The 26,778-nt window shown below is 42.9% G+C and overlaps 2 protein-coding genes across 4 annotated transcripts in view; one reads left to right on the top strand and one right to left on the bottom strand.

Annotated features, from left to right (window-relative positions):
• Window positions 1-324: 324 nt before the first annotated feature.
• Window positions 325-12,652, bottom strand: DHFR (dihydrofolate reductase). Of its 3 annotated transcripts, XM_083884185.1 has the most exons (7): window positions 12,528-12,652; window positions 12,041-12,090; window positions 10,591-10,696; window positions 9,539-9,665; window positions 3,710-3,825; window positions 2,007-2,090; window positions 325-1,255 (listed from the first exon to the last, which is right to left on the bottom strand). In XM_083884185.1, the coding sequence occupies exons 1-7, from the start codon at window positions 12,611-12,613 to the stop codon at window positions 994-996; spliced, it is 831 nt and encodes a 276-aa protein (XP_083740311.1). In that variant the 5' UTR covers window positions 12,614-12,652; the 3' UTR covers window positions 325-993. The 3 variants fall into 3 exon arrangements, with proteins under 3 accessions (XP_083740311.1, XP_083740309.1, XP_083740310.1); XM_083884183.1 differs by lacking the exon at window positions 325-1,255 and having other exon boundaries at window positions 1,912-2,090; XM_083884184.1 differs by lacking the exons at window positions 325-1,255; window positions 12,041-12,090 and having other exon boundaries at window positions 1,912-2,090; window positions 12,528-12,633.
• Window positions 12,653-12,711: 59 nt separating this feature from the next.
• MSH3 (mutS homolog 3) overlaps window positions 12,712-26,778 on the top strand; it is an 88,275-nt gene continuing 74,208 nt past the window's right edge. Inside the window, exons 1-8 of the mRNA XM_083884096.1 lie at window positions 12,712-12,798; window positions 15,002-15,125; window positions 15,734-15,957; window positions 18,284-18,496; window positions 19,874-19,990; window positions 20,764-20,881; window positions 21,389-21,534; window positions 22,532-22,698. Of these exons, the coding sequence (XP_083740222.1) occupies window positions 12,718-12,798; window positions 15,002-15,125; window positions 15,734-15,957; window positions 18,284-18,496; window positions 19,874-19,990; window positions 20,764-20,881; window positions 21,389-21,534; window positions 22,532-22,698 (1,190 nt within the window). The 5' untranslated portion in view covers window positions 12,712-12,717. The remainder of the gene's footprint in view (window positions 12,799-15,001; window positions 15,126-15,733; window positions 15,958-18,283; window positions 18,497-19,873; window positions 19,991-20,763; window positions 20,882-21,388; window positions 21,535-22,531; window positions 22,699-26,778) is intronic.

The raw sequence follows: 26,778 nt of genomic DNA, 5'->3' as shown, positions 1-26,778 counted from the left end.
TTAATTTGTTGTTGTATCTGACAAAGGACATAGTTAAACCTGGAGAGGACTGAGTGACCCCACAAAGAATCAAGAGTAACAACTTATGCTCTCAGCAGGCTTGTTTTTGCACCCAAGTTAGAAGTTCTTTGAAACTGAAATGATGCTACAAAACATCCTGGCCTCAGTGAGCTCTATCTCTGCACTTAGGCACAAAGTTTCTAATGTATGTTGACCACAGCCAATATTGCACAAAGTCTATTTTCCCATTTTTAATAAATGTCAGTTGTCCTAAACACAGTACATTGCAAAGTGTCAGAGCTTTCAACACTGACCTATAGCAGTTATGTTTTAAACACTTTTGGGAGGTTATTCTCTTGCCAGGGTCACTGTGACTTGTATTTAAAAAAAAAAACACATGACATCTCCCTGGTAACAGTCTCTTTCTTCCCTTTCAACAATATGCTGTCAATTTAAAACTCTGGAGACTTCTTGCTGCATTATATAAACATAAACTTGTTTTTATCGATTGATGTAACATCACTGCACATGGAACAAGAAGATCAATACAGGGAAGTGCTTACAGTTTCAAAGGAAACAGAGAAAACTGAGACAACTCAGAGCAGGTGCTGCAACAAGTATGTTTTTTATCACCTAGGTGTTGTAGCAAAGTGCCATGGAAAATTCATGGGGTGGTCACAGCCAATATTCTAAGGGAACATCAATGTAAATTATACCAGTTTATTTAATATTTGTAGTATTTTTGTACTTAACTATATCTAATAAAGCTGAAACAGAACTACTCCACTATTGCTTATAATCCATATTTGTCACATAGATTATTCAAAATCACACTGACAAACAAACTGCATCTTTACTAATAATGCTTGGAAGGAACATAGGAACAGACTTTTAAGAAATCAATGTATATTTTCTTCCACTTCAAAGTGGCTGTGGTGAAACTGACACAGTGAATTTTTATGAGAGCAGGCAAGCTTTCAGACAGCTGTGAACCTAGGGAAATACTAAAGCTTCTTTAGCAGATTTTGCTGGGTTTGTGTGGCCAGTTTTGGAGAGCAGGGGAGGCTGCAGGGGTGGCTTCTGTGAGAAGCTGCTGGAAGCTTCCCCCATGTCCCGTGGGGCCAAAGCCACCAGCTCCAGGATGGAGCCACTGCTGGCCAAGGCTGAGCCCACCAGTGGCAGTGGCACCTTTGGGATAACAGAGTTAAGAAGGTGAGGAAAAACCTGTGGAGAACAACAGCTGGAGTGAGAGGAGCTGGAAGGGGACAGGAAAAGAGCCCTCCAGGCCCAGGTCAGGCAGGTGCAGCACAGATTCCTCTCAGTCCATGAGGAGCACATTCCCATCCACAGCCCTGAGGAACCCACACCTGAGCAGCAGATGCAGGAAGGAGGCTGTGATCCTGGGGGGAGCTCCTGCTGGAGCAGGTTCTTGGCAGGACTTGTGGTCCCAGGGGAAAAGGAACCCACCTGGAGCAGGTTTTGCAGCAGGACTGGTGATCCTGGGGTGACAGGTCCTGGATCAGGGCATCCCTCAACTGCTATGTGAGACTTCCTGATTCACATTCTCCTGCTGGGCTTGCTTATCTTTATCTCTACACCAATACATTTTAAAGGGTGTTATTAATGTATACAACAACCCAGTCAAACTTGGGAGTTGCTTTCTCAGTGCTGGATGTTTTGAAGAAAGACATAGATACTAAATCCCCTTGTTTCAGTAGAAAAGCTCTGACATAGTCTAATGCCTTTCATTACCCATGGAATTGTCAGGGATGCTGCCATGGATTGTAAGATCAGTGTAAAGTCTCATGCAATGTCTGCTGTGGAACTCCTCAGACCCCCTTTTGCAGGGTGTACCTTCAAAGTTTGGGTTTTTGGAACTATTCACTGCTGAGGTATTTTACCATCAGGCACAATTTTCTTCAAAAATTTAATGTATCTTTACACTCAATAAAACTTCATGGTTTAAAATACCTGCCCTTACACAGAATACAAAATGCCTTCCTTATTCTGCAACAACAGCTTTTTCATACACTTCAAATTTGTACTGGATTCCATTCTCTTCTTGGATATCAGCAGGAACACCTGGGTACCTAGGGAGAGAGGAGAAGAAAAAGCAAAAGCCAACAAGCAGGTAAGAATATCATTATGATTCACCTGTAATTTATCCAATCAACTAGAAAAGCAAGTCGTTTGGAAAAAAAATGAAAACACTGTCCGTAGAACAGGTACACTGTTTTTAGGAACCATATTAACTACTATCCATGATTTATATGCCATTTTTTAGATCAAGGAAGCATACTCTGACAGAAAACAACACCCCTATTTCTGGCTTAATAAAGAAATACCCAACATTTTTATTAAAACCTCTAATATCTTATTCAAAATGTCTGTCAATGAAGAAAAGACTATGGAACAGTTTGGGTTTTTTGTCACCTAAGTTAGTTTAGAGGAAATGCTAAGGCCAAGGCTTTTTACAAGTCTCCAAGAGATTACTAAAGCAGGTGAACTGCTACCAAAGAAAGAATTCCTCTATATTCCAGGTTTTCTGAACCACTTCTTATTAACAGATGCTTTCAAAAATCTTTTCATCTTCCCGTGAAAGAACTAGAATTTTGTATGAGTAATACTAACTTTGAGGGAGAGACACATTTTAAATTTATTTGGTAAGGTTTGGCATCGTCAGGTTTCCACTTCAGTGAGGAAATTACCTGTTATTTTACAAAATCATGTTCTTACACCAATGTTCATCTCAGTACATTAGCCAAAAACAACGTATAGAACAGCCAAGAGAGAGAGAGAGAGGGAGCTTTGGGTCAGATCTGAGTACACTCAAATGAGCACATAGTAGTTCAGAAGATATTGGAGTTAGAGAAGGTGATTCATCCTCCCCACCCACCTTGTCTGTCCCGTATCCCTCTTCCCTGCCCCTGCCTATCCTCCCCCACAGCCGTGCTAATCCATTCCTGTGCCCCCTGAGGAAAACTTCACCCCTCATACTTTCTATTCTAGTCTATTCTAGTATGTAACCCATTGCTGGTCTGTAACCAGCTGAGAGCCAAAACAGGAGCAGCAGGAAGAGCATCAGGTCCAGTCCTCCCTGGTTCTTGAGGCAGGTGTCTGAATTTTTGCTGCCTTAGTGCCTGTTGGATGTAATCTTGTTGGCGAGGACATAAAAGCACAACTGGAAAATTACAAAGATAATATGGAAGAAACCAGAGTGAATGGCACAAACTGTAACTTTTTGTACACCTTTTCCTACTACGTTTGTTAGTAAGAAGTAATTTTTTCAAGAGTGAAGGAATAACCTTAGAAATATATAAAGCTCAAGCCTCTCCAGTCAAATCCACTTAATTTGCCTTTGGCAATTTATCAAAGACATTCAGAGACCAAATACTATTTACTAACAACATACTTAAGAGTTACAAAGCTTAGTAAATATTTGAGTGATTCTAAACCAGGAAGAAATAAGAAAAAGCTACTCGTGAAGCTGACATAGACAACTCTTCACCATGAAGATCACAGAGTTGAAGAAGACAACAAGTTCCAAGAAAATCTGTGCAGAATGTGGTGCCATTCCATGTTGTAAGTAAAGTATGACTCTGGGGATAAATGCACCTCTAACTCAAACCAACATGGCCTTTATGGAACCCTTAAAACATTTAAATTAGATTATTCTGAAGACAAGCCTGATACACATTTTGGTACTTACTCTGTTAGAAGCCTGTAGTATTTATGGTCAATTTCTGGAAAAAATGTGTCACTTTCAAATTCTTTCAAGATTCTTGTCACAAACAATCGATGGTGAATTGGCTTCTCCATTGCTGCCTTTAGGAACAACACAAACTCAGTCACCATTTTATGTATCATAGGCTTTTAGCAAAGCCATGAAAATTACACTCTGAATCTCCTCTTTTAGACTCTGCTGAAGAGCATTTTCTAAAGGGATAATTTCACCCTGTGTCAGTTCCACCTGGTAAGTGGCAGCAACAACTATTCTCAGAGCCTGGGGTATCGGACTGAAGTTAAGAACGAAATTTGAATAATGAGAAGAAAGGGACAGTAAGGCCCAGTAGCAACAAGCAATTTCTGAATCACACCTCCTTGGGAGACAGGAAGGTTGAAGTGGTGAGAGACACCCACACCTCAAGGTAATTTGCTCTGATGCTTAAGATCACTGCTGGGATTTGTGCTGTATTTTTGGAATTCCAGGTATCAATCTACCCCTTAGTTTAACTTCAAAGTTTGATTGTGGCAAAATGGTAACACACACTGAAAGTTTTTACATTTGGATGAAAATGTTCTAAGATAATGTTCATTAGGTGAGTTTTTCACTAACAAATTCAGCAGTTAGGAATACACATTTTGTCTTGAGATCAAAGAAAGGTACCTCTTCCAGACCTTGTGGGCATTAAAATAACCCACGAAAAGCTACGCTAGGGTTGGTTGCAATGCATTTTTGAAAAGCTTGTAGCTCTTCCTCCCTTTCACTTAAACTGGCAAGGAGCAATGCTCTTTGTGGAAGATGACTCACCCTGCAGCAGGGCTATTACGTTCTACTTCAACAAGCACAGGAACCGAGTAATAACAAATGGAATCCAATAAAGTTAATTAACCACTGCTGAGAGGCTAATTTGTAGAAAAGCTGCTCTACTAGAGAACAGTTAAAAACGAAAGGGGTAAGTCACAGCACACAAGCATCGAACGGCACTGAACTGGTGTCCATTCAGTTTGTACACAAACTGTAGTATTTTGCTTTGTTTGAGGACAGGGAGGTAAGAAGAGTCACACTTGCAAAATGACATAATAATAATAATAATAATAATGATAATCTGCTTCACAAATAAAACCACATTGTGTTCTGTAAACAGAGACACACTTCTGCTTTGCAGTAGAACAAATCAACTTCCTATCCAACTCCGTGGGAATTCACCTTTATCAAGAACTCTCTACCACTGCAACAAGCCAGGGAAGAGCACAGGGAGGGACTGACCACAGGTGTTGTAAAGAAAGTTGAATTTAACCCCAGGGACACCAGATGGTGACCTCTGTTTTAGGGAAATGGTTTCATTAGCTGAGTGAACCAACCAGCTGTGTGACTGTCCCCACGTTCACAAAAGAAGTGCAAATGCTTCCTCAGTTTGCTAGACCAGCTCTGGAGGTCTGTGTGCGTAGGTGGCCCATGAGCAGTAAACAGCAAACAGAAAAGAGCTTGGGGAAGATCAACAGGGTCAGGCTGATTTCAGGCCACATATTCTTCCTCAGCAGCTGGGAGTGCAGGTGGGAGCAGGTTTGATATCCATGAATGAAATTTCTTGGGGATGAAATTGAGGCAGAAACTGTGCTCCAGTACATCTGATGAGCTCTAACTGCTATGAGGGACTCCAGGGCCAGAACCAACAAGTGAGCCAGCACTGAAACCTCCCAGCACACAAGAAGCACTCACAAGCCACCAGACAGCCCTCAAAACATGAAGTGCTCACACAAAATCACAGAGTGCCTGCCATGATGTGTAACAGCTTTGTAATTGCTGTAACCTACTGACCACTGCTGGGCTCGTCCTTCCTCATCCAGACAAACAACAGCAACCCCAGCACCTTCTGGGAACTCAGGAGATCCACAACAGTGCAGAGGAGATCCAGACGGCATTGTACTAAGATCCAAGCAAATTAACCTGGTAAACCTGTGCTGTCAGAAGTCCAAAAGTTTCCCTGGGGGCATTGCTACTGCCCTGTGGCTACATTAGGAGATAATAAACCTGATGAGGGGATCACTGTCCAGTCAAATTCAAGATGACACCCACCTGAGTTTTTCTGAACCCTTGCTGAACTGATGGAGCCGTTTTCAACCCTTCCTCCCCTCACTTGTCAATACCAACACTCCACCCAGCCTCTCCCTGTCCCCACTGCTCCCCTTTTCCCTGTTGCAGAGGTCAGGTTGCAGTTTCCTATAGTGTATGAGCACAGCATCAGCATGACCTACACGAGGACCTGAGCGGTCACCACAGCTCACAAAGGACCTGAGGCAGCAGATGCCAATCCCTTGGAGGGAACTGTGTCCTTGAGAGCCAAGGGGCAGAGGGAGAGATGGCCCTAACCAACAGAGGGACGCTTTGTGCCCTTACAAACGTTCACAGATTTGGCCATCCCTCTTCTGCAGTTTGAGGAGGAAAAGGTTGTGAACAGCAGCAATCTCTTGCCTTCAACCCATCCTGGCAGGCAGCATCCTGTCCCAAAACGCCATCCTGGAGCACATGCTGTAGTACCTTGGCTTGCCTCAGTTTGTAAAGGCTGGACAGGGCACTGCAGCCACCCGTTCCCAAGACTGACTGCACACCCATGTCCTAAATGTTCACTCAGACAGCTGGGCAGCTGCTGCACCTTGGCCCAGCCCCCTGGATGAGGGTGAGTCTGGCTGGTGTTTCAGCATGGTGCGTGGCCCAAGCAAAAGGCACAGTAGGGCTCAGACATCCTGAACAGCCCAGGGCACCCATCAGGGGTGTGGGAAACAAGAACCAGCAAAGGCCTGGAAGGTCATGGCACACCCCCTGCTCACACCATTTACAGAAATACGGCTTGCAGGACTGTTCCCAGAAGTTGGTGACAACAGCCCTGGTCATGGTGGACCTCCTCAAGGCAAACTGATTAACTGATCAGATGGTGCTAAGGTTAGGAGCTGTGTTAAAAGGCTCCACAGGACAATAAGCCACCGTCTCAAATAACGATGTGGACCCTGGAGGTGTTGTCTGGCAGTGGCAAAGCTGCTGCTGTAGCTTCTCACAGATGACCTCAGCTGTGCACCCTCACATCCAGTACATTCTGTGTCTGCTCCTTATTCCTCAGAATCCCACTCCAGTGGAATGTCACCAGACTGAGCTCACTGTGCTAAGGACCACAGACCAAACTGGACAGAGCAGCTGCAGGGCTGGCCCCAGAATCCCCACATCTTCCTACTCCTCCTCTGACACCCACAGCAGCCCCTGTGGTTCCCTGTGGCTGTCAGAGCAGCCCCCACAGCTGCCTGTGGTTCCACCTCACAGTGATCCTGATGGAAAACCACTGTGCCTCCAAGGAGTTACCAACTCACAGAACAATTACCCTGCACAGACCATGTTCCTTGACCACAGGATGTTAGGGTCAGACAAAAGACACAACAGAGAAGCTGGAGGCAGATCCCACTGGAAACCTGCAAATCTGCCACGTGCAAGTGGTTCCCCTGATCTAAAAGCACAGCAAGAAACTCATGTGAACATCCTTTCTGTTTGATAGTAGAAAGTATAAATAGACTTGGTTTCCTGTAAGAGACTCTTGTAACAGCCTGAATAATCAAAATGGGGTAGGCCTTTCTATAGACAAGCACAGACCTGTATTAATGAACAAAATCAGTTGCCAACCTTTGAGCCACATAAACTAGTGAAATCAAAATAGTGCTTTAAAACCAAACACCTAGAACTACTGAATAAAATTCAGTAGTTCACTTCAATTCACTTCAATCACCAATTGCTGTCTAACTTCCCACACATTTCTACATGGTATAATACAAATATTCCTGTAAAATCCTTTGTGCATCTTTAATACAGGTACTAAAAATATTGCTTGCAGTTTTGGTAGATGTGTATGGTCCCCATAAAACCTGCTCGATTAACATTACCAAGGTAATCTGAGTGCAGGAATATGTATAAAACTGTCAGATTTCTCCCTAAGGTAATTAAACTTTCCTTTGCAATGTCTTGAGTAGATGCTTGAAAGGGAGGAAACAGCTGAAATTTTAGAACCACAGAAGGCTGGACAGAACCTTAAAGCTCATCTTGTTTCATGGCCAGGGACACCTTCCACTATCCCAGGCTGCTCCAAGCCCTGTCCAATCTGGCCTTGGTCGCTTCCACCAGGGATCCAGGGGCAGCCACAGCTTCTCTGGGCACCCTGTGCCAGGGCCTCCCCACCCTCCCAGGGAACAATTCCTGCCCAAGATCCCATCCAGCCCTGCCCTCTGGCAGCGGGAGGCCATTCCTTGTCCATTCCAGTGTCCTGTCACTTCAGGCCCTTGTCCCAAGTCCCTCTCCAGCTCTCCTGAAGCCCCTTTAGGGCCTGAAAGGGGCTCTGAGGCCTCCCTAGAGCCTTTTCTTCCCCACACTGGGCATCCCTATCTCTCTTAATGCTTTTCCACATCCAGGGTAACCAGACTTCCTATTACTTTACACATTCCCTTGTACTGATCAGCACGAATAGTACATTCCAATTTATTCTTGATTTAAACTGCCTATCTATAATGTCAGCATTGGTGAGTAATGGTCTAAAAAAAGGCATTATTTTCTTCCAAATATCAGCCAAATGCCAGAAAAATAGTTAAAATAGAAGCCTCCAAGACAGATGCTCTTGAAAGAAGCAGCAGAAGCAATAACTCTTAAGAGCTGAGTCTGTGGCTGTGGCAGAGAAGGGGCAAATGCTGCTGCTCACAGCTGGCTCTGGCTCCTGCCACACAGCCCTGCCCTCTGTTAGGAGAAGAGAAGGGTTTCTCTCCAGAAACTCTCTGCATGGCACCCTGTCATGGCTGAGAATCAAGGACTCTTCTTCTGTAGGATTGTATCTGATTATAGGCTGAATGCATTTGCACATTGAATATATTGGATTCACCACGAGGAACAACAGTGTTATTTCATACGCACCTCATCTTCCTACAATCTCAGCAATCTCTAACTACTTCACTGTTTTTACTGTAAAAGATGCATTTCCTCAGGCACAGAGAAGAGGTTTATGAAAAGCATGAAGTGTAAAGAAGTGCCAGAAAAATGCATTTTCCTACTCTGTGCACAGGGCACAGTATCAGCCCTAATTTCCCACCAGCTGAATGACGGCACTGTCATCACACATCTCATGTCTGAGTGATGAACAACAACTGGAGTGTATCTCCCAGCATGCCTGTAATGACTAAAGGACAGCAGCACTGTTTCTTTCACTGTTAAAAAGAATTTGCTTTACAATTCTTGACCCAGGGAGTGGGAGCAGTAGGAACATGGGAAAGCAGAGTGAGTGCGAACCTTTTGCTGTATGATTATCTCCTGTTATTGCTGACACCAGGACCTGTCAGCTCTCTCTAAATCCCATTTTCTTCCCCATTTACATGTATAAAGTGTCATACTCTGGCTCAAAAACCTGCAGCACCTTTCCTTTTTTTTCTTTTCACATCCTTTGCAGGGTCAGTCAGCAATCTCAGTAAAATAAACATAACAATTTGGGCTCAGCAAAATAAACATAACAATATGGGCTTTGTCTGAAGAACCTAGCAATTTAGGTATATATGAAAAGCTCTCAAAAGCACAACAACAGTGTGACACTGGCCCATTGGCAAGAGCAATGTTCAGTTTCTGGACAGGTATTCTGAACTTGAGAGTTGAGATCCTACTCTCTGAGACCTGTTCTGTAGCAATCACTGCAGTTTGCTGGTAATGTGAAGGGAAAGCACCTCCTAAAGCAGCAGGAATAGGAACTTCATCCTCATCCCATCACAGAAAATGAGTAATTTAGGAGGAGGCTAAATGTACCTTGTACACTGAAGTGCCTCCCACGATCCAAACCATGTCTACTTTACTTTTTAACTCTGGTGAATCCAAAAGAGCTAAGGCATCATCCAGACTTTTGGAAAGATAATGTGCTCCTTTCGGGGTTTCCCTAGAAAAAGCAAACTTTTATTACTAAATAAATAAAGGACAGTTCATCATGATCATCAATATAAACTAGACACAAGATGTGCTTTGCTGAATTAACAAATAACTGCATATTTCATGTTAGTTAATTATTTTGAAGTGCCTGTTATTGCCAAGATATGTTAGAAGGCTCATCTGACTGTAGGATTGTTCAAAAGATCACAGCTTAAGCAGAATTTAGGAGGCATTACAAATAAAAAATCAGGAATTTCACAGCACGTTTTTGAAAAAGTGTAACTGAGAAATTTACATACGTTTGAGATAAATATACAATCTATAAATTAAACATAGATAATAAAATACAGATAATCAAGAAATTAAATGCAGATTTTGACTTGAATTCCTGAATGTTAATATTTCATTCAATGAAACTAGCTGAAAAGCCAATATTCCCTGTCCACCCACATATTCACCTGCAAATCCACCAACATCCTCCAAAGCAATAAAGCACTACAAGTGGACATTTGTGTTTAAAAATATTTGTGTGACTGTGGGTGATGCATTCAAGAAGAGAGTTCTGAAAAAGGACAGTTCATCCAAAAAGCCTAATGAAAATAAACTTCAAAAATGGATTAAGGGCCACCAATATAAGCACAAATCAGAGAAATACAGTTAAATACATGAGTCAGAAGCACTATTGAAAATTGTCAAATGGTTTGTGAGTAGAGCTAGAAGTAGTACTCATGATGCAAAATAATGACAATTACCTTGTGAATGAATAAAAAATTAAAAATTAAGAGTGAAGTAGTTATAACACTCAGAACCAACAGCAGAAATGCTTTCTAACCAGGTATCAAAAATGCTACATTTGGAACTACTGTATGTTGTAACGCTACAGGCATTTTTTGGTGCAGGTTTTTATTTGTTTGACAAGCATTTATCATACTTACTTGAGCTCCCTGCTGAGCACAATATTAATTCTGTCTTTTAAAGGACGGTTCTTCTCAGGAATGGAGAACCACGTTTTTCTACCCATTATCAGTGCGTTCTGTTTACCTGAGCAGAAGAGAATTGACTTTAATTGTTTAGAGACAATTATGGACTTCCCCTGCCCCTCCCAAGCCCCTCTCCTGCAGTTAGCAAGAGCACAAGCTAAGCCCCCAGTTAGCCACACACAGATTTATAAACCTACAATAACTTCTAGGAGAAGAGCCAGTCAAATTAAATCTAAAGTCGAAGTGCTACAGGGGGTCAGTAATACTCTTACATTCACACATAATTTCTGACCAAACCCAAGCATTCATAACCTGATCACCTCTCATAGGCAAATCTGCTAAGGAAAGGAATGTTTCTCTTTTCAAAAGGAGTTATCAGAGAAAAAACCACAAAGCCAACACGGTCACTCTTTCCACGTTGTTTCCAGGCTGAGACAGAACAGAGGCAAGGGTGACATTCCTGGTGTGAAGATTTATGGCAACATAATCCATTAAGAAGTCTGGTTATGAAGCACTTTACCTGCCTAGCATCCAAGATCATAGCTTATCAAAAGATCTGCAGGCAGGGCAGAGCAAAATGTTTCTTTGTAATTATATTTCAAACACCTTTTTTCTTGATCACAGGTTATTTGTGCCAGGTAAGATGCAACTTGCAGACGTCTAAAAAGACAACTGTCAGTTGTGTTCTCTCCTTTTTTTGTACATCTGGGGTTGCAAAGGGTTGAATCAGGTCTCCAAATGTATGTAGAGTGTTCCACTTAGAACTATTTCAAAATGAAATTCGACATTCCTTGCGGATTATGGAACAGATATTCAAACTAGAAAATTTAATAAATTACCTAAACAAAACAATATATCAAGCTGACCAGAAGTGAGTTTTAACAGCATAAAAAAAGCCCTAAACAAATGATGAAAATGTGACCGTGTTGACAAACAAGTGCAGCATTTCTGCTCTGTGCTGTCAGCATGATTTGGATTTTCTGGTGCATGGATTTGGCTCAGCACTCAGAAAACTCAGCAAAATTACTGTGACAAGGGTCAGGGGGATGGATCAAACGGCCAAGACTGAGCTCCAGCAAACAAGTCAGATAAGCTAACGCAGACTGAAAAAACAAAACCACCTCTGCTAGTTAGGCTGCTTGTGAAAACCTTCCCGTTTTAACTTGGAGTTTTGGGTAAAGACTTGTTAGATAAACTTCATATTAAGTTTTCCATTCTTCTGGTTAAAGGACTTGAAAACTGTTTCCTGGGAGATCACCTGCATCTCCTCTGAAATATCTGATTCGTCTTCTTTCCTCATCTAATCCTACAAAGGGCTGAAATGCTGGTGACACTCGTGAGGGCAGGCAGGAAAAGGGAGAATCCCGGGTTTTGGGTGTCCAGGGACAGCTCCCCTACACTTTACCTTCCACGCGGGATGTGCTCGTCATTCTCTGGAAGTACTTGTACTCATTCCTGCCGGGGAAGCACGAACTGCGTTACAACGTGTCTTAACAATAAATTCTCTAATTCGTAATTTTTTTTTTTGCAAGTTCTTTAATTTCAACAAAAGAACCCTACTCATGACGGGAGCGTTGCCGGGGGGAGGCTGTTGGACAGGGCTGGGCTGGTGCCATGGCCGAGGCGGGACCTTTGTCCCCCCAGCTGTGCTTGCACAAGCGACAACCTGCGGCCACAGCACGAGAGACAACCGACCCCAAAAACAACCCCACAGCCCCGCTCCCGCCATGCCGCCGCTTTCCCGCCTTCCACAGCATCCTCTCCAGCACTACAGCTCCCAGCGCGCTCCGCGCGGCCCCGCCACCCTCGCCTGTTGCTGCGCGGCGCGGGGCACGCTGGGGGCTGTAGTGCGGGCGGGCGAGAGGGCAAGGCGGCGGCAGGCCGCGGTATACCTGAGCGGTGGCCAGGGCAGCCGCCCGTCCTTGCCGATGCCCATGTTCTGGCTGACGGCCACGATGGAGTTGAGCGAGCGCGCCATGGCCGCTCCGCCTTCTCCACGCCGCGGCCCGGGGGTGGCGGGGCGGGTCGGGGCGGGCCGAGCGGGCGCATCCGGCGGGCGGGAGGCGGTGCCGGGGCCCGGCCATGCCGCGGGGGCAGCGGGGCCGCGGGGCCTCGGGGCAGCTGGTGCTCAGCAGGTTCTTCGGGGCGGCGGCGAGCAACACGGTGCGCGGGGCGGGGCGGGGCGGGCACGGCCGCTGTGCCGGTATCCATCCCGGTGTCCATCCCCTTATCCATCCCGGTGTCCATCCCAGTATCCGTCCCGTTATCCCTGTCGGACACTGCGGGACACGGCCCCAGGGCCGCCCCAGCCCGGTCTGCGAGGTCCCGGCTATAGCAGGGCACTGTACCCCGGCACTCGGGGAGCAGCCTGGCAGGAAGGACACGGAGCTGCTGGAGAGGGTCCAGGGGAGGCCACAGAGAGGGTTTGGGCTCTGCAGCATCTCTGTGCTGGGCAGGGACTGCGGGAGCTGGGCTGGTCAGGCTGGAGAAGGGAAGGCTCACAGGGGATCCCATCAATCCATACAAACATCTCCAAGGGGGGCCAGAGGATGGGGCCAGGCTCTGTTCAGTGGGGCCAGGGCCAGGATGAGGAGCAATGGCCATCAAATAAAGGCCAGCAAGTTGCAGCCCAGCAGGAGGAAGAACTTGTGTCCGTGGAGGGGCAGAGCCCTGGAAGAGCTGCCCAGGGAGGGCCTGGAGTGTCCCTGTCTGGAGACATCCCAGCCCAGCTGGACACATTCCTGTGTCACTGCTCCAGGGGACCCTGCCTGGGCAGGGAAATTAGGCTGGATAATCTGCAGAGGTCTCTTCCAGTCACACATACCCTGTCATTCTGTGATACAGGATGTGCATGTTTAGGAGGAGCTGGAGCTTGGCACAGGTTTGGGGAGTTGGACATGTCCAGTGTGTTTCCGTGTCACTGGGGCTTCACTCCATTGTTGAACCCCTGTACCTTCTAGTTTTGCCAAATGTGGACTGTGTTAAGATTATCATAAGTCAGGATGTTCTCTGAGGTTTGATCTTTGTGTATTTTGAAGCCTGATCAGCAAGAAGTGGGACCTGAGCAGTTGGACAGGCAGCAGCTGCATCCCTCAGTGAAGTCCTGGAATAAGCAAGCTTTAAGGATGTAAATCAGGATGTTGGTGCACCTCCATGTATGCCTTGCAAACTTGTCAAAGTGCTTGGGGTCCTGCAGCTGGACCCTGTCCATGGCAGCACCACAAGTCAGCCCTGCAGGTCAGACAGAGCCCCTGCCCCTGAGCAGGTGCAGAGCTGGGCTGGGGTCACAGCACCTGCATGGCAATGGTATCATCCTGACAGGGGGCCAGTGCTTGGGGAGTTACAGCTCTGTCTTTCTGTAAAGCACAAAAATCATGGCAGGGCAAGGGCAGTGAGGTGTGCTGGAACAGCCCGAGCACCCAGGCCTGCCCAGCACTGATGGAACACCCCGTGTCTCTCTCCAGGGTGTCACTGTTGGCTTGGGACACACTGAGGAATGAATCCCATTTTTGGGCAGCTCTGGCATGAGTGGGTTGTGCTCCTGTCCCAGGTGCTGGAGCTTGGGTGACTCAAGGTCTGAGTGCTGGGAGGTGCAAGGCCAAAAGAGCCTGCAATGATGCACATCTTCCCTGTGTCACTGCTGGCAAAAAGTGGCTGTGTCCCAGCAGTTGGATTTCATTCTGAGTTTGTATTTTTCAGTCTCCCTGTAGTTGATGTTTCCATCCCCTTCTGGCCCTGGAAGGGCATTTTCTACTTGTGACTCAGGTCAGCTATTTTGGTTGCCTTTGGTCTAGATAGAATTTGAAAGGTATGATTACAGCTTTCTGCCCTTGTAGAAGAATTTTCCTCATGCATTTTTATTTGGTGGTATTTAACAGTAGACTTGAAAACTGCTACCGATGTGGGCTGTGCTTATGTGGAGGTTTTGGGTTTAGTTGGTGAGGCTGGAGTTCCTATTTAGTTCTAAGGAAATTGAAATTCCATGGTTAAACCATCTGAGATTATGATATTAAATGTGGATGCCAGCTGCTGAAGGCACCTGTTGTGTGCTTTGTTGCAAAGTGTTTATGTTTTATTGGACTTACAAGTTACTTCTTCATATTTAGTCAAGCTTCTTGCAGAAGATCAATGATGAAACAGCGGAATTGATGAATTTTGTGTTTACATAGTGTTCTAACTGCATGTTTCAAAAGACATCTGAGGAGCAGGATGCTCCAAGCTCCTCCAACCTGACCTTGAACAATACCAGGGATGGGAGGTTGGAATATTTTGCATTAACTTCTTGTGAAGTTGCTGGTTGCATTATTCTCTTTCAGAAGGCAGCAAATAGAAAAGGTAACTGAACTGCATTTAATTTATGTTTCAGGCTTCTGAATTTGCCACAAAAAGGAGCACATCTACTGAAAGCAATGAACCCTGCGAAAAGAAGACCAAGACACGACAAATTACTCTGCAAGAGATCTGTAACCCACCGAAGACTCAGGATAAAAGTGAGTTGACTGTTAGCAAACCTTCAAGCATTGGCAGCCAGTAAATAAGTTTTTCTCTGTCAGCTCGGAAATGCCTGAGTTCCATCTGACTTTGAACAGAGAATTTAATAAGTTGATGCTGGGATGAAAACCAGTGGATATAAAGTTCAGTACTTTTCAATAGAAATAATTAGCCTCTTAACTTTCAAAGTGGGAATGGTATGAAATTTGTTGGTGTGATGCTTTGAAGTATTACTAGGACACCCTCAGGAAGCAATATTGTCTGCTTAAAAAATGTACTGAAAGAAAATTTGTTTGATTCCCAGTATTCTTAGCTTAGTTTGTGGATGTGCAGTTGTCAGTCCAAAAAATATTGATGCATCTCTTCCCGCATAGAAAGAAGCACACAAGTGAGGAGTACTGGTTTTCCAGGGAAGTTAGCCAAGCTGTTGAAGTGCATGATTCTGTCAGGCTGGCAGAAATACTGCAGTGGGAGAGGAGAGGGAACATAGAGAAGAGAGACATGGAGCAAAATGCTTGTGTTCTGTGCTTACTGATGTTCTTCTAATAGATGTTCTCTTTTAGAAAATAAGTTGCTAATATCTTTTTGTTGTGAATTTTCACCAAAGAAGAATCTCAGAAGTGTGAAAAGTCCCGTATCTGTTTGCAAACTCTGGGCAGGCTGAGAGAGTTCTGCAGTGATTCAAACCAGCAGTGTACCAGAGTCCGAGAGGATGGCTTTCAGGAGAAAGAATCTCAGAATTTGGAAAAATGTCCCAGTATTACTGAGAAAAGCTCAGAATTGAAGAATCCTCTTTCATCTTGGGACACCGGCCCAAAGGTCACACAGAAGGTACGCAGAGCTTTGACTCTGTGATGTGTGTAGATTGCTTGTTATGAGTTAAAGCAGCAAGCTTTAGCATGAGCTTCCTTTTGTGCTCCTGTGCTCTGACATGGAATGGTGCAACAGAACCCCACAGACCTGTGTTTGTGTAGGGGTGTTTTCCTGAAGCTCTTTGCATGGTGAGCAAGATGGCTGTTGTGGCTCCTCAGTGATACCGTTGAACAACAGCATCATGAAGGAACAGAAACCCTGTTGGTGGCACCTGTGCCTGTGTGGGAAGCTGTAACATCCTAGTAACACGTGTTCAGAGAGGCACTTTGCTCAGCTTGCTTTCAGTTCCACCAGTTTTGATGTGGGCTCTCAAACTTCTAACAGCTTTCTTCGCAAAAATACTGTGTAGGGTTATCACTGAGATGTGGCTTAATCTAGTTGCTTTTTCATCTGCAGAAATTAGAGGTAACTCACATAAAATTATCATTATGATATGTATGGTGCAAGTCAAGAGACTCAAGTGGACTAATAGTGTTTTGCTTCCTCTTTATTTACTGGGCTAGTTAACATTAGTTAATTGAGGGGTTTGGTGGTCAGCCTGCTCAGTTTGACATGTTCAGGTCCTAGAGTGCATTTCATGGCTCACTGTGGTAGCTGCTCTTCAATGGAGCTCTACATCTGGCTCTTTGAGGGAAGGAGCTTGTATGAAAAGCTGTGTAGCTGATTTTAACCTTCCCTCTCTGAGGGCTCTGACATTCTGCTGGAGGTGTCTGCTTTGTGTGAATGTGGGGTCCAAATGCTGAAGTGAGCAGGTTGTGGTAAGAGAATTCTGTTGTGGTAAGGGATTGAGGTTACGAAGATGTGGTCAGTTGGGGAACCCAGAAAACTGATTCCAGGGCTGACCTGCCTTCCTTGGAAGGAGTTCTTTTAGCTACTTGTGTCTTGCTTTTTACTTAGGAGCCTTCCTCCAGCTGCTAACTTACGACCATCTCAACAAGTCAGCTTTTGTGTTTGTTTTTACTCCCTTTGCCTTGTTTTATGCTCTTATTTCACACGATTTTTCACAATAATTTCCTGTAAAACGAGACAAGGTCATCCTGTTTGACTGGCACAGACCTTGGACTGAAGACTGCCTAGTCTGTGGGCTGAGGATTTTGCAGCAGAGACATCTGAGCTTCTGAGGCCACCCAAGTTCTGGGTGCTGTGCAGCTTTATTTGTGCTGAGCTGGGTTCTCTTGCTTAGTGGTGTGCAGTTGTGGGGATTTTGCAGTTACAGCTAAGTGCTGTTTTTTCCCTGGTTGTTCTCTGACTGCACTCTTTTTGTACATTCCCATGACCCAAAGTATATGATTTAAGCTATCTCTCAGTGTTCTTTTCTGAATTACCATTGCTGCTAAACAGTCTGTTCACTTTGTTTCTTGTAATCTGAATGGGGCCATTTGTAGAAGTGGAAGTTTATTGGATTTATTTGCAGATACAGAATTTATACCACAACCTGATCAATTGTGTTTTGAACAGTCATATGCTTTAAAAAACTTCGGAGGGTGTTGTCTTTGTATTTTTTTTAACCAATATTATCTGTACTTGATCTTGTGATATAAGTGAGGAGGAACTTTGCTGCAAGTAAAACACTTTTCAGCATTTTTCTCTGCACTTCTGAGCCCATCACTCTGCTGACAATACAGAACAGCACAGTGTGGTAGAGCTGAAGTTGCTTGGCAAGAATAGGCTGCATAATGTCATTGTAAATGATAAACTGCAGACAGAATGGGCTCAAAGCCTTTCACATTTAAGCTTTTAGAAACTGTAGTGTAGATTTTCAGTGTTTAAGTTATTCTGAGAGGTTTGCTGAATTTATGGAGGAAGTGCAGACTGGAGAAGGAGTACAGTTTTGGTGGCTGAGACAGGGAACTGAGACTCAAATTGGTTTATTTATTGATTACTGTAGATTTTTGGAACATCATTAATCTCTTTGTGCTGGACTTTCTCACCTGTAAACTGGAGCAGTAATTCATCCTTATTTCAATATATGTCCAGTTTAGACTGCCCAGTCTTTGCAGCCTGCATTATCTTGGTCTGTGCTTTGAGAGCATATGCTACAATAGGGTTCTGATTTCCCCTCAGGTGTCTGAGAACTAACTAGCTTTGACTTTCATGGCTTTTTAATTCCTTTTCATTCCAAATATACTGTATTCTGTATATCCTGTTTCAGTAGTTGTGCTGCAGCTTGGGGGCTCTTTGATGCAAGAACAATCTTTAGCTCTGTGGTCACTGCAAGCCAAGGAGGGGGCCAACTAATTTTTTTGATGATACCTAATTATACTTTTCCATCTTCTATTTACAGGAGGAGTTACAATGTAATCTTAGTCAATTTTCTGCATCTCTTAAGTCCTATGAAAATTCTCAAAATTCTTCAGATACAAATCTTAATAAAAGAACGAAAACCATTTACACTCCACTAGAACTCCAATTCATAGAAATGAAGAAAAAGTATAAAGACGCTGTTTTGTGTGTGGAATGTGGGTACAAATACCGGTTCTTTGGACAAGATGCAGAGGTAATTTTTTCCAAGATTATGGAAAGATACTTGCGTTATGCTGGTGTCATCCTAGGTCTGTGCCCAGTTCTGGGAGGGAGACTTCTTTGGGGGCATAAGTTTTAAAGGGTGTTTGGTTTTGTTTTGTCACTTGACATCAGGATGAAAAATCTCTGCATGCTGGAATTCAAGACTATCTATCCATTATGTACACACTTTTTTTGCCAAAATGGCATTTATTATTTTGTAATCACATGGTAGTGCTTGCTATCTTGTATTGAATAATTTTTTGTCAGAGTTAAAGTTGAAAAAGTTTTGGAGGTGAATTATATGTCATGGCTCAAAACTCTACTATAATATATATCCAATAAATAACTGTAATGTATGACATTAGGAATCTTTCAGATTGAAAGGCAGTGGAGCAAGTGATGTTAAAAAAGATGAATATATCAGGTATAGCCTGGGTGCAGAGAGCATCCTGAATGCATGCCTGGAAGTGGCACCAACACATGGCAGATCTGTAGGAACTAGAAAGGACTATTTAACAAATATGGCAGATCTATAGGAACTGGAAAGGACTATATAACAAACATAATTTTAAAGTGATGGTTCATAAATGTTTCATTATGTTTTTTCTTATGATCTGTCCCAAAGTCGTTGCTACCAACCTTTGTTTGGTGCTATTCCCACAGTTAAGACCAGTGAGAAATGTTGCTTGGTTACTGGGAATTCATTTTCCCCATCATATTTGTGCTGTGTAATTTTTCTGCTCATTTGCTGGTGTACTTACAGTCCAGAAATAGAAATATGCTGTTCAGATAGACGGGTCAGTGTTTGCCTGCAAGTCCTGCCTAACACCACATTCTCTGGTCAGTGAGCACTTGCCTTTTTGCTAAGGGGCAAAAAAGCAATACGAAACACACATGGTAATGTCACATTTTAGTAAGTGTTGTTACTCTTTTCTGTTAAGTATTTAGTTTCCACTTCTGGTCAATATTGATTATTCAGTATTTTAGTTGATTGGCCAGGTTAATCCCATCATTATCACCACACACTGAATACTTCCATTCCTGCTGTGTTTTTAGTGGTGTGAAAATCATTTGACCTTTTGCTGAGCTGTGTTTCAGACCCTGTGTGTGCAGTGTGGGTGGTTTACCTCACAGTGGTAAAGATCAAGGTGCAACCTTAAAACCTGACACCTGCAGCCTGTGTCAGTGAATCCCCTGTCCATGGCAGTGCTGGGGCAGGAAGGTGGAGGGGCCCCTTCAGGCTTTCTCCTGGAATGTTTTCCCTTTGTCACTGAGCTTTTAATTGTAGTCGTGCATCACTGTTGTCTTAGAGATAAGCTCCTTACCTTCTTAAGTTACTTTGTGACCCGTTGGCTGACTCTCATTGCAGATTGCAGCCAGAGAGCTGAACATTTACTGTCACCTGGATCACAACTTCATGACTGCCAGCATCCCCAGCCACCGGCTCTTCATCCACGTGCGCCGCCTCGTAGCCAAGGGACACAAGGTTGCCCCTGACTCCTGCTAATTGAGTACAGACCAGCCCTGAGAGAACTTGCACTGCTTGTACCAGAACCTGGTTTCAGCTGAGAAGTGGGCAGCTCGTTATCACTGGTTCTTGCAGTAGAGATGGCCAACTTCCCTCTATTTCAATTTCTCTGTGCTGAGGGTGTCATGAACCATTAGCATTTTCAGAGAAGTATCTTCGTTTTTTCAGGAAAAGTTTTTTTGATTGTGATGACAGTTCCAAAACAATTGTTTTTCTCAGTGTTTCTGTATCAAGTTTTTGCATTTAATAAGGAGATATGTACATATCCTCTCTGTGTTTTTATTATTCCTCACATCCTTGTTTTTCTTATCCCAGCCCATTTTTTTTTTCTCTGTTCCTTCCTGTTCTGGATCCCTGTAATTCTGTGGCTTTCTGGTGATAACCTATTTTTTTGCTTCCTTTTCTAAGAAATGGACTTGTTGATTCTAAATTGGATGCAAGCAACCATTCCCTAATAAGCAGTGATGTCCAGCTAAATTGTTTCAAAATAGGACGAGAAGCACAGGTACAGAAGTTGAGAGGGCAGTCAGGAGTAGGAAAAGGGTCAGGAAAAGCAGTGCCTTATAATCTCATTAGTAGGGTTGATGTGAGAGCCCTTTCTGTTGATGATGTATTCCAGCTTGAATTATGCATTTGTTGTTTGCACATCTTAAAAGATTACCAGATATATAGAATAATAAAAATAACAATTTATTACTAGAGATCTAACTTTGTTGTTTGTCTCCCTGTAGGTTGGAGTAATAAAACAGATGGAAACTGCAGCACTGAAAGCTGCTGGAGAAAATAAAAGCTCTCTCTTCAGCCGTAAGCTGACTGCCCTTTACACTAAGTCTACACTTATTGGAGAAGATATCCTTTTCAAATAAACTTGGTTTCAGACTAACCTTTGGGAACCTTGGTTCTAGTGTTATCGCCAGGATGGATCATGAGCAGCTAGTGGCTGAAATAAGAGTGGCAGCAGGAAATAAAGTTCCTTTAACTTTGTGTTGTGGTAAAACATCTTGCTGTCTTTACAAATAATCTCCTTGGGGCTATAGGTTTGTTGTGTTTACTATAGTTGCTTTCTGAAGTTACGGAGTGGACTTACCAAATCTACAGTGTCCTGCAGGTCTTTCCTAGAAAATGTTAAAATGAGAGAGAAACATCTTTTAACCAATGAATTTGATTTCTTTTCTTCTATTTTTTTTTTGTTTTCTTCTATCCTGTCTTATCTACCTCATGTCTTTAATTTAATTTCTCAAACTTACTAGATACCAGAGGCTGAAAACATTGTTTGAGAGTACGAGACTTGGATCTGGAAAGACCTGTGAAATAGTTCACCCAAATCTGTGTACTGTTTTTTTTAACATTTGTTACATGTGAACCCTTTGTTGAAGCTGGATGATTCTGTAGATGTTGAAGAGGTAACAGCAGATGTCCCTGATAACTACCTCCTTTGCATCTGTGAAAATGGAGACAACCTAAAAAACAGGAAGAAAGGTGACATTGTTACAGGCATTATGGTAAGCTAGTTTCTCAGGAGTTAGTGTTTTAGGGTCTGAGTTGTTTTGTTTTGTGGTTTTTTTTGGGGGGGGGAGGTAAGTGGCTACCCTGTTAAATTCATGTTTGTTCTGTATTTTAAATTTTATTTTATGGGGAAGTGGGAATTGATTTTTTTTTCAAAAAAGAGGCACTTTAGGTAAGATATCTGTGTGTGAACTGTTATGGCTTTATATTTGAAAACTGCAGAAAAGGTATGGAATTGATAGTTGAATGTTTGTCAAACTGGTTTTGCTGCTGTTTCACTTGAAAACATACTAGTATGTTAACCAAATACATTAGGGAAATCATTAATTCAGATGCTTTAAAAAATTTCAATGTTTAGGGTCATTTTTAGGGTCAGTATTTTAAAGCTTGTGAGCACTTTTATCCTCTACAAAATACCGTTCTTTAGAGGAGGAGACTTAGAATTTTTTACCACTTACACTTCAGATTTGTATTGTCTTCTGTGGTGAAGATTAAACCCAGTCCTGTTTAACCAGCTGAACCCAGTGATAACTGAAGCCCAGTCAGCTGGTAATGAATTAATTAAAAAGTATCTGGATTATGTCTCTGTTTGAATGTCATGCTGCAGGTGGGAGAGAACAACAAAAGCAAGTGTTCAAATTCCAGTTCAGATTACATGTGCCTTTTGTAGACTTCAGTTAAGAGATTTGTCTGGTATTAAAAATTGAACAGTGATGGACTGGTAACAACAAGAGCACATTTATGTTTGTAAGGTATTGTTGCCACTTACCAAGACAAAGTTCTGTTAGTGTTTTGAAGTTATTGTTTTGTCATGAGTTTGAAAAAAAAAAAAACGCATTCAGGTTTTTTGATCTGCCACTTTCACTGTGGGTGGAGGTGCTGTATAATTTTACACCATAGATTTTCTTCCTGGTTAACAGTTTGAGCCACTGAAGCAGTCCCTGAAAATGTGAATATTCAGTGGATATATGTGTATATATTTTTGTCTGGCAGGCAATCCAGCCAACTACAGGGGAAGTAATTTTTGACAGTTTTCGGGATTGTGCTTCCCGCTTGGAGCTGGAGAGTCGGGTTCTGCGCCTGCAGCCAGTTGAAATAATTCTTCCATCTAAGCTGTCAGATCAATCTGAAAAGCTCATCCACAGTATAACCTCCATGAGGTGAGTTCTGTGGGGGGTTTGTTGTTTGGGGTTCTCTTGCCCAGAGCCACTGGTGAAGCTGAGATCCAGAAGCAGGTATAGATGTGTAGTTCTGTCGAGGCCCTTTTCAGAGTGGCTGCACTTTGCTGCTGGGTTCAGAACTTCCCAGATCTCACTGAGTTCTGGGCACTTGCTCCCAAGTTGTATTTATACTGAAGTTCATGGCTTCTGTCTCTGGCCTGTGATAGACTTGTGCACTTAAACATTGTGATTGTCATGGTCCTGCCACCACGCTCCTGATCACAGGATCTGCTGGAATAATTTCCAAGCTCATGCACTTACCTTTCAGATTTAAAAGAGGTGTTATGTGGCTTTTTTCCCCTTTTTTGTCATAGTTTTGAGGTCTCTAAAAGACATGAGACTGCCTTTTCTATTAATGTAGATAGGTGTAGAAAACCTTAGCAACTGGTATTTCATCCTGTTTGTCCTATTGCACCATCTTGGACTTGGGTACAGACCTGGAAGTATTGTGACTGATCATCTCTTTCATTGCTTGGCATATTTTGAGAATTTTGAGTTCTCTTGGCGTATTTTGAGAGGAAATTTGTTACCTGTTTTCTGTATCAGTTTTGCTGTGTAGTAAAGATGGAGTAGGATGTAATTTTTAGGGTGATAGATGAAGGATGAAACAGTCTTCTGAACAGAGGGGATGAAATCTGGCAGATGAAATTTCTTTGAGAAAATTTCGGTTTTTCACTATCACTTTTTAATCATGCCATGCAGTTTTGGGCTGTAGAGAGCTAGTTTAGAGCATGACATTTCAATTTTGAATGAAGTAGTCATTCTGGTGCAAATTTTGATGGGTGGTTGTGACTTTTTTCCTTTTTCTTTGTGTTTTTCGGTTGTGCACAGTTGAGAATGTTAGTGAGTGACTTCTTGTTTTTATGAAGACAAAAAATGCTACCCATTAGCTGATAGTTTGTAGTTTTTTCACCTTTCTGGTAATTTGCTAGGTAGCTTTCCAGCCCAAATGCCCTTAATTACATGACCGTGACAAAAATAGAACACATTATTGCAATTCACCTCAGTAGCCTTATTTTAAAAACAATTCTTCATGGATATTTTTCTTGTACCAGAGATTAAACCACTAGAGGGCCCTGAAGTATTTCACAGTAATTGAAGTGGTTTCAATATGATACTTCCTTGGGCTTTTAATTAGGTTTGGTTCTGTACTATTTCTTTTGTATAGCAGTAATTTCATTTGAACTCATATTGAGATGTCTGTAGTATTCAGGTTTGGTTATTGGCCCAGTACCTGGTGATTTCATCCTTTACCAGCTCTTTTCTAAAACCTCTTGTTGAGAATCTTCCATGAGCTGTAAAAAGTTTAATTTCCATAATTTTTTTAAAACACCTTTCTAACTAAAACGGTGGGAACTAGATCTTGTGGTTCAAGAAGGCTTTTTTATCTCTTTGTAGGGTAGGGATTCAGCAGAAAACCACTGAAATGATGAAAACAGGATAAAGATGGTAGAGAAAAATAAGGAGGGGAGAGGAAGGGATGTTTTTCTACTCTTCCTGCGTAGTGTAAGAATTGAACCAGGAATGATTTGGTAATGCATGTTGCTTACTAAAGCTTGGCACTGGGTGAGAAAGATGATGTGGCCAGGACAAAGACTGTGCTTATGGTTACCAAAAGAATGAAATAAAAGGTTGAGCTAAGGTAAAGCCCTGCAGCTTTATGAGAGGAGCCCTAAGTTGGTTCAATGTGTCGTGACACTGACAAGAGGTGAAAGTCTCAGTGCTTCCCTTCAAGTTCTGTGAGGTGTGGTGTTTTGTGGTTTTTTTTTTTTTTTTTTTTTTTTTTAATTCTTTACTATTCTAGGGTGGATTTAATGACTGGGAAATACTATTCAAGCACACTGAGCTGGGGGCCAGTGGAAAGCCTTCCTTCAAAAGCAAAGCTTATATTAAAAGTCAGTTACAAAAACTGGTTCAGAACAAACTGTTCTGATGGGTACTGTGCTGTTCCCAAACTGTTAGCAACGTCTGTTTGCAAGTGCTGACCCGCCTGGAGCAAAATCTTTTCATGGTTTTAGTTTCCTTCTGTCTAGAAAACAAAGAAGAAGTCTTGCCTTCAGAAAAGACATATTTTTTTCTGAAGAACACAGCATTTTGTACTCAAGTTCTTTCTAGACAAGGTGAGCACCCACCGTTCTTAACACGTTGGCTGCTTTAAAACCTGGCTTGTATTAGTCTCCTGACATTGTCTTTGAGACTCCTTTGGGATATTTTTGCTCCTCTCCTGTTGCCCCTTCCTTGTTTTGTTGAAAAATTCAGTGTATCTTTGGAGTGCTCTGTTGTTCCTCTTTTTTCCATTTGCCCTCTTTTTGTAATGTTTCATTCTGTAGCATTCTGGGACACTCTGTGAAAACACACTGATCACAAGTAACTTTTAACCCACAGCATTTCACCCAGGTCTGCACTGTTTGGTTTAGGCTGCGAGTAGTCTGCAGCTTGTTGCCCTGTGATAACTCTTAGGATTCTGAATATGGGGTTCAATTTTCTCCTCCTTCTTGAGTACTGCAGTGGGTCTTTGGCTTGGAGTTGGTTCTGTGGAATTCCCTTCTCTTTCAGATCCATTGAGAACCAAACACATCCTCCCACTCCAGGCATGATGGAATGCCTCAAGTACCTGAACCTCCATCATTATGTTCAACACAAGCCTTTTTAATTTGTGTTTCAGGACCTCTGCAAATATAATTTCAAGCTCCTTCTGCTAAGTGCAGTGCTAATAGCCTCTAGTTTAGCAGTGGCCTCTGCTTTTTAACTGTATTGGGTGAGGTCTCTGCAGGTTTGTTCCTCTCCAGTTTCTGTCATGGTCTCTTAGAGTGAGCTGTAGTGGATTTATTACATTTGGTCAATGGTGCTGTTCAGTGCTAATTGCTCTCATGGACAGAGTTACAGGTTTATGTCATCAGTCAAGTAGAAACTCAGCTGGAATGAGTGCTGACTTGTAATTATATAAACATGTTTTTAATTTTGTGGGTTTTATATGTGACTGCTAGTTGCTCAGATCAGAGGATGCATTCATATAGTTAATGTTAAAGAATTTTTTTTTTCTGTGAAGGGCATGTGCATTTATTTACATAGCTCAGCTCCTGGGATTTGTAGGTGAGCAAGGACAGGAAGAGTTGTAGTGGCAAAAACAAGACCCCAAAGGGTTACAGTAAACAGCATTGCACATTAAGTGGTAGAACAGAGGAGTGAAGAGTGTCTAAAGGGCTGGTGATCATAAAAAGCAGTGGTTTCATGGTTTGTATAGTTGTAATGTTCCCATGGATTTTTAAGTGAAAGGCAAGCTGTGACAAACATCTTGAGGATGTTTTGTGTCAATGGAAGTTGCAAGCAGTTGAATTTGCAGGAGGGAACAAGAGAGCAACTGAAGTACAAAACCAGCACGTGAGCTGTTTTCTGTAAATACAAACCCCAAAAGCATCAGTGAACAGATGTTTACTGACCAAAGAGGTGTTTTGCACTGCTGAGAATCCAGCCCATGGTCTCTGCAGCCAGCTGCTTGAAGTGGTAGTGTCAGAACTCTCTCCTTTTGAATGGACAGGGGGAAAAATTCCACCACAGTATTACCTCCTCATGCAGTAACCTGGAAGAGCTGCTGGATGGTGATTTTTGGCAGTTTAATCCTGTTTTAGTCAGGACATGCTGCTATTCTCAATACTGGCATTCATTATTGTTTTCTGTGGCATTGCAGGTGAGGGAAGTGTGGAGCTTACATCTAGTCTGACAAATTGCTTATTAATAAAGTGTATTTATTTGCCACACCTGCCTGACTGCCCCTCACAGTTTGGGACGTCCTCTAGGTGGAATTACTGTCCTTCCATGCACATAAGAGTTGTTGCTGCAGGGGCATGAAGAGACAAATGCAGAGCCCTGTGTCCAAATGCAGTGCAGCGCACTGTTCTTACCCTGGATGATAAATTAGATAAAAAAAAATGTTAGGATTGCTTTTTACAGCAACAGCTGGCCTTTGCAGGCCTTGCCGTGCCCAGCCCGTGTGTATTTGTAAATTTCCTCCCAGGCCAA

This window comes from Zosterops lateralis (assembly GCF_965231275.1).
Source record: "Zosterops lateralis genome assembly, chromosome: Z".
NCBI classification, from domain to species: Eukaryota; Metazoa; Chordata; class Aves; order Passeriformes; family Zosteropidae; genus Zosterops; species Zosterops lateralis.
This window is presented reverse-complemented; position numbering and strand designations above follow the sequence as displayed.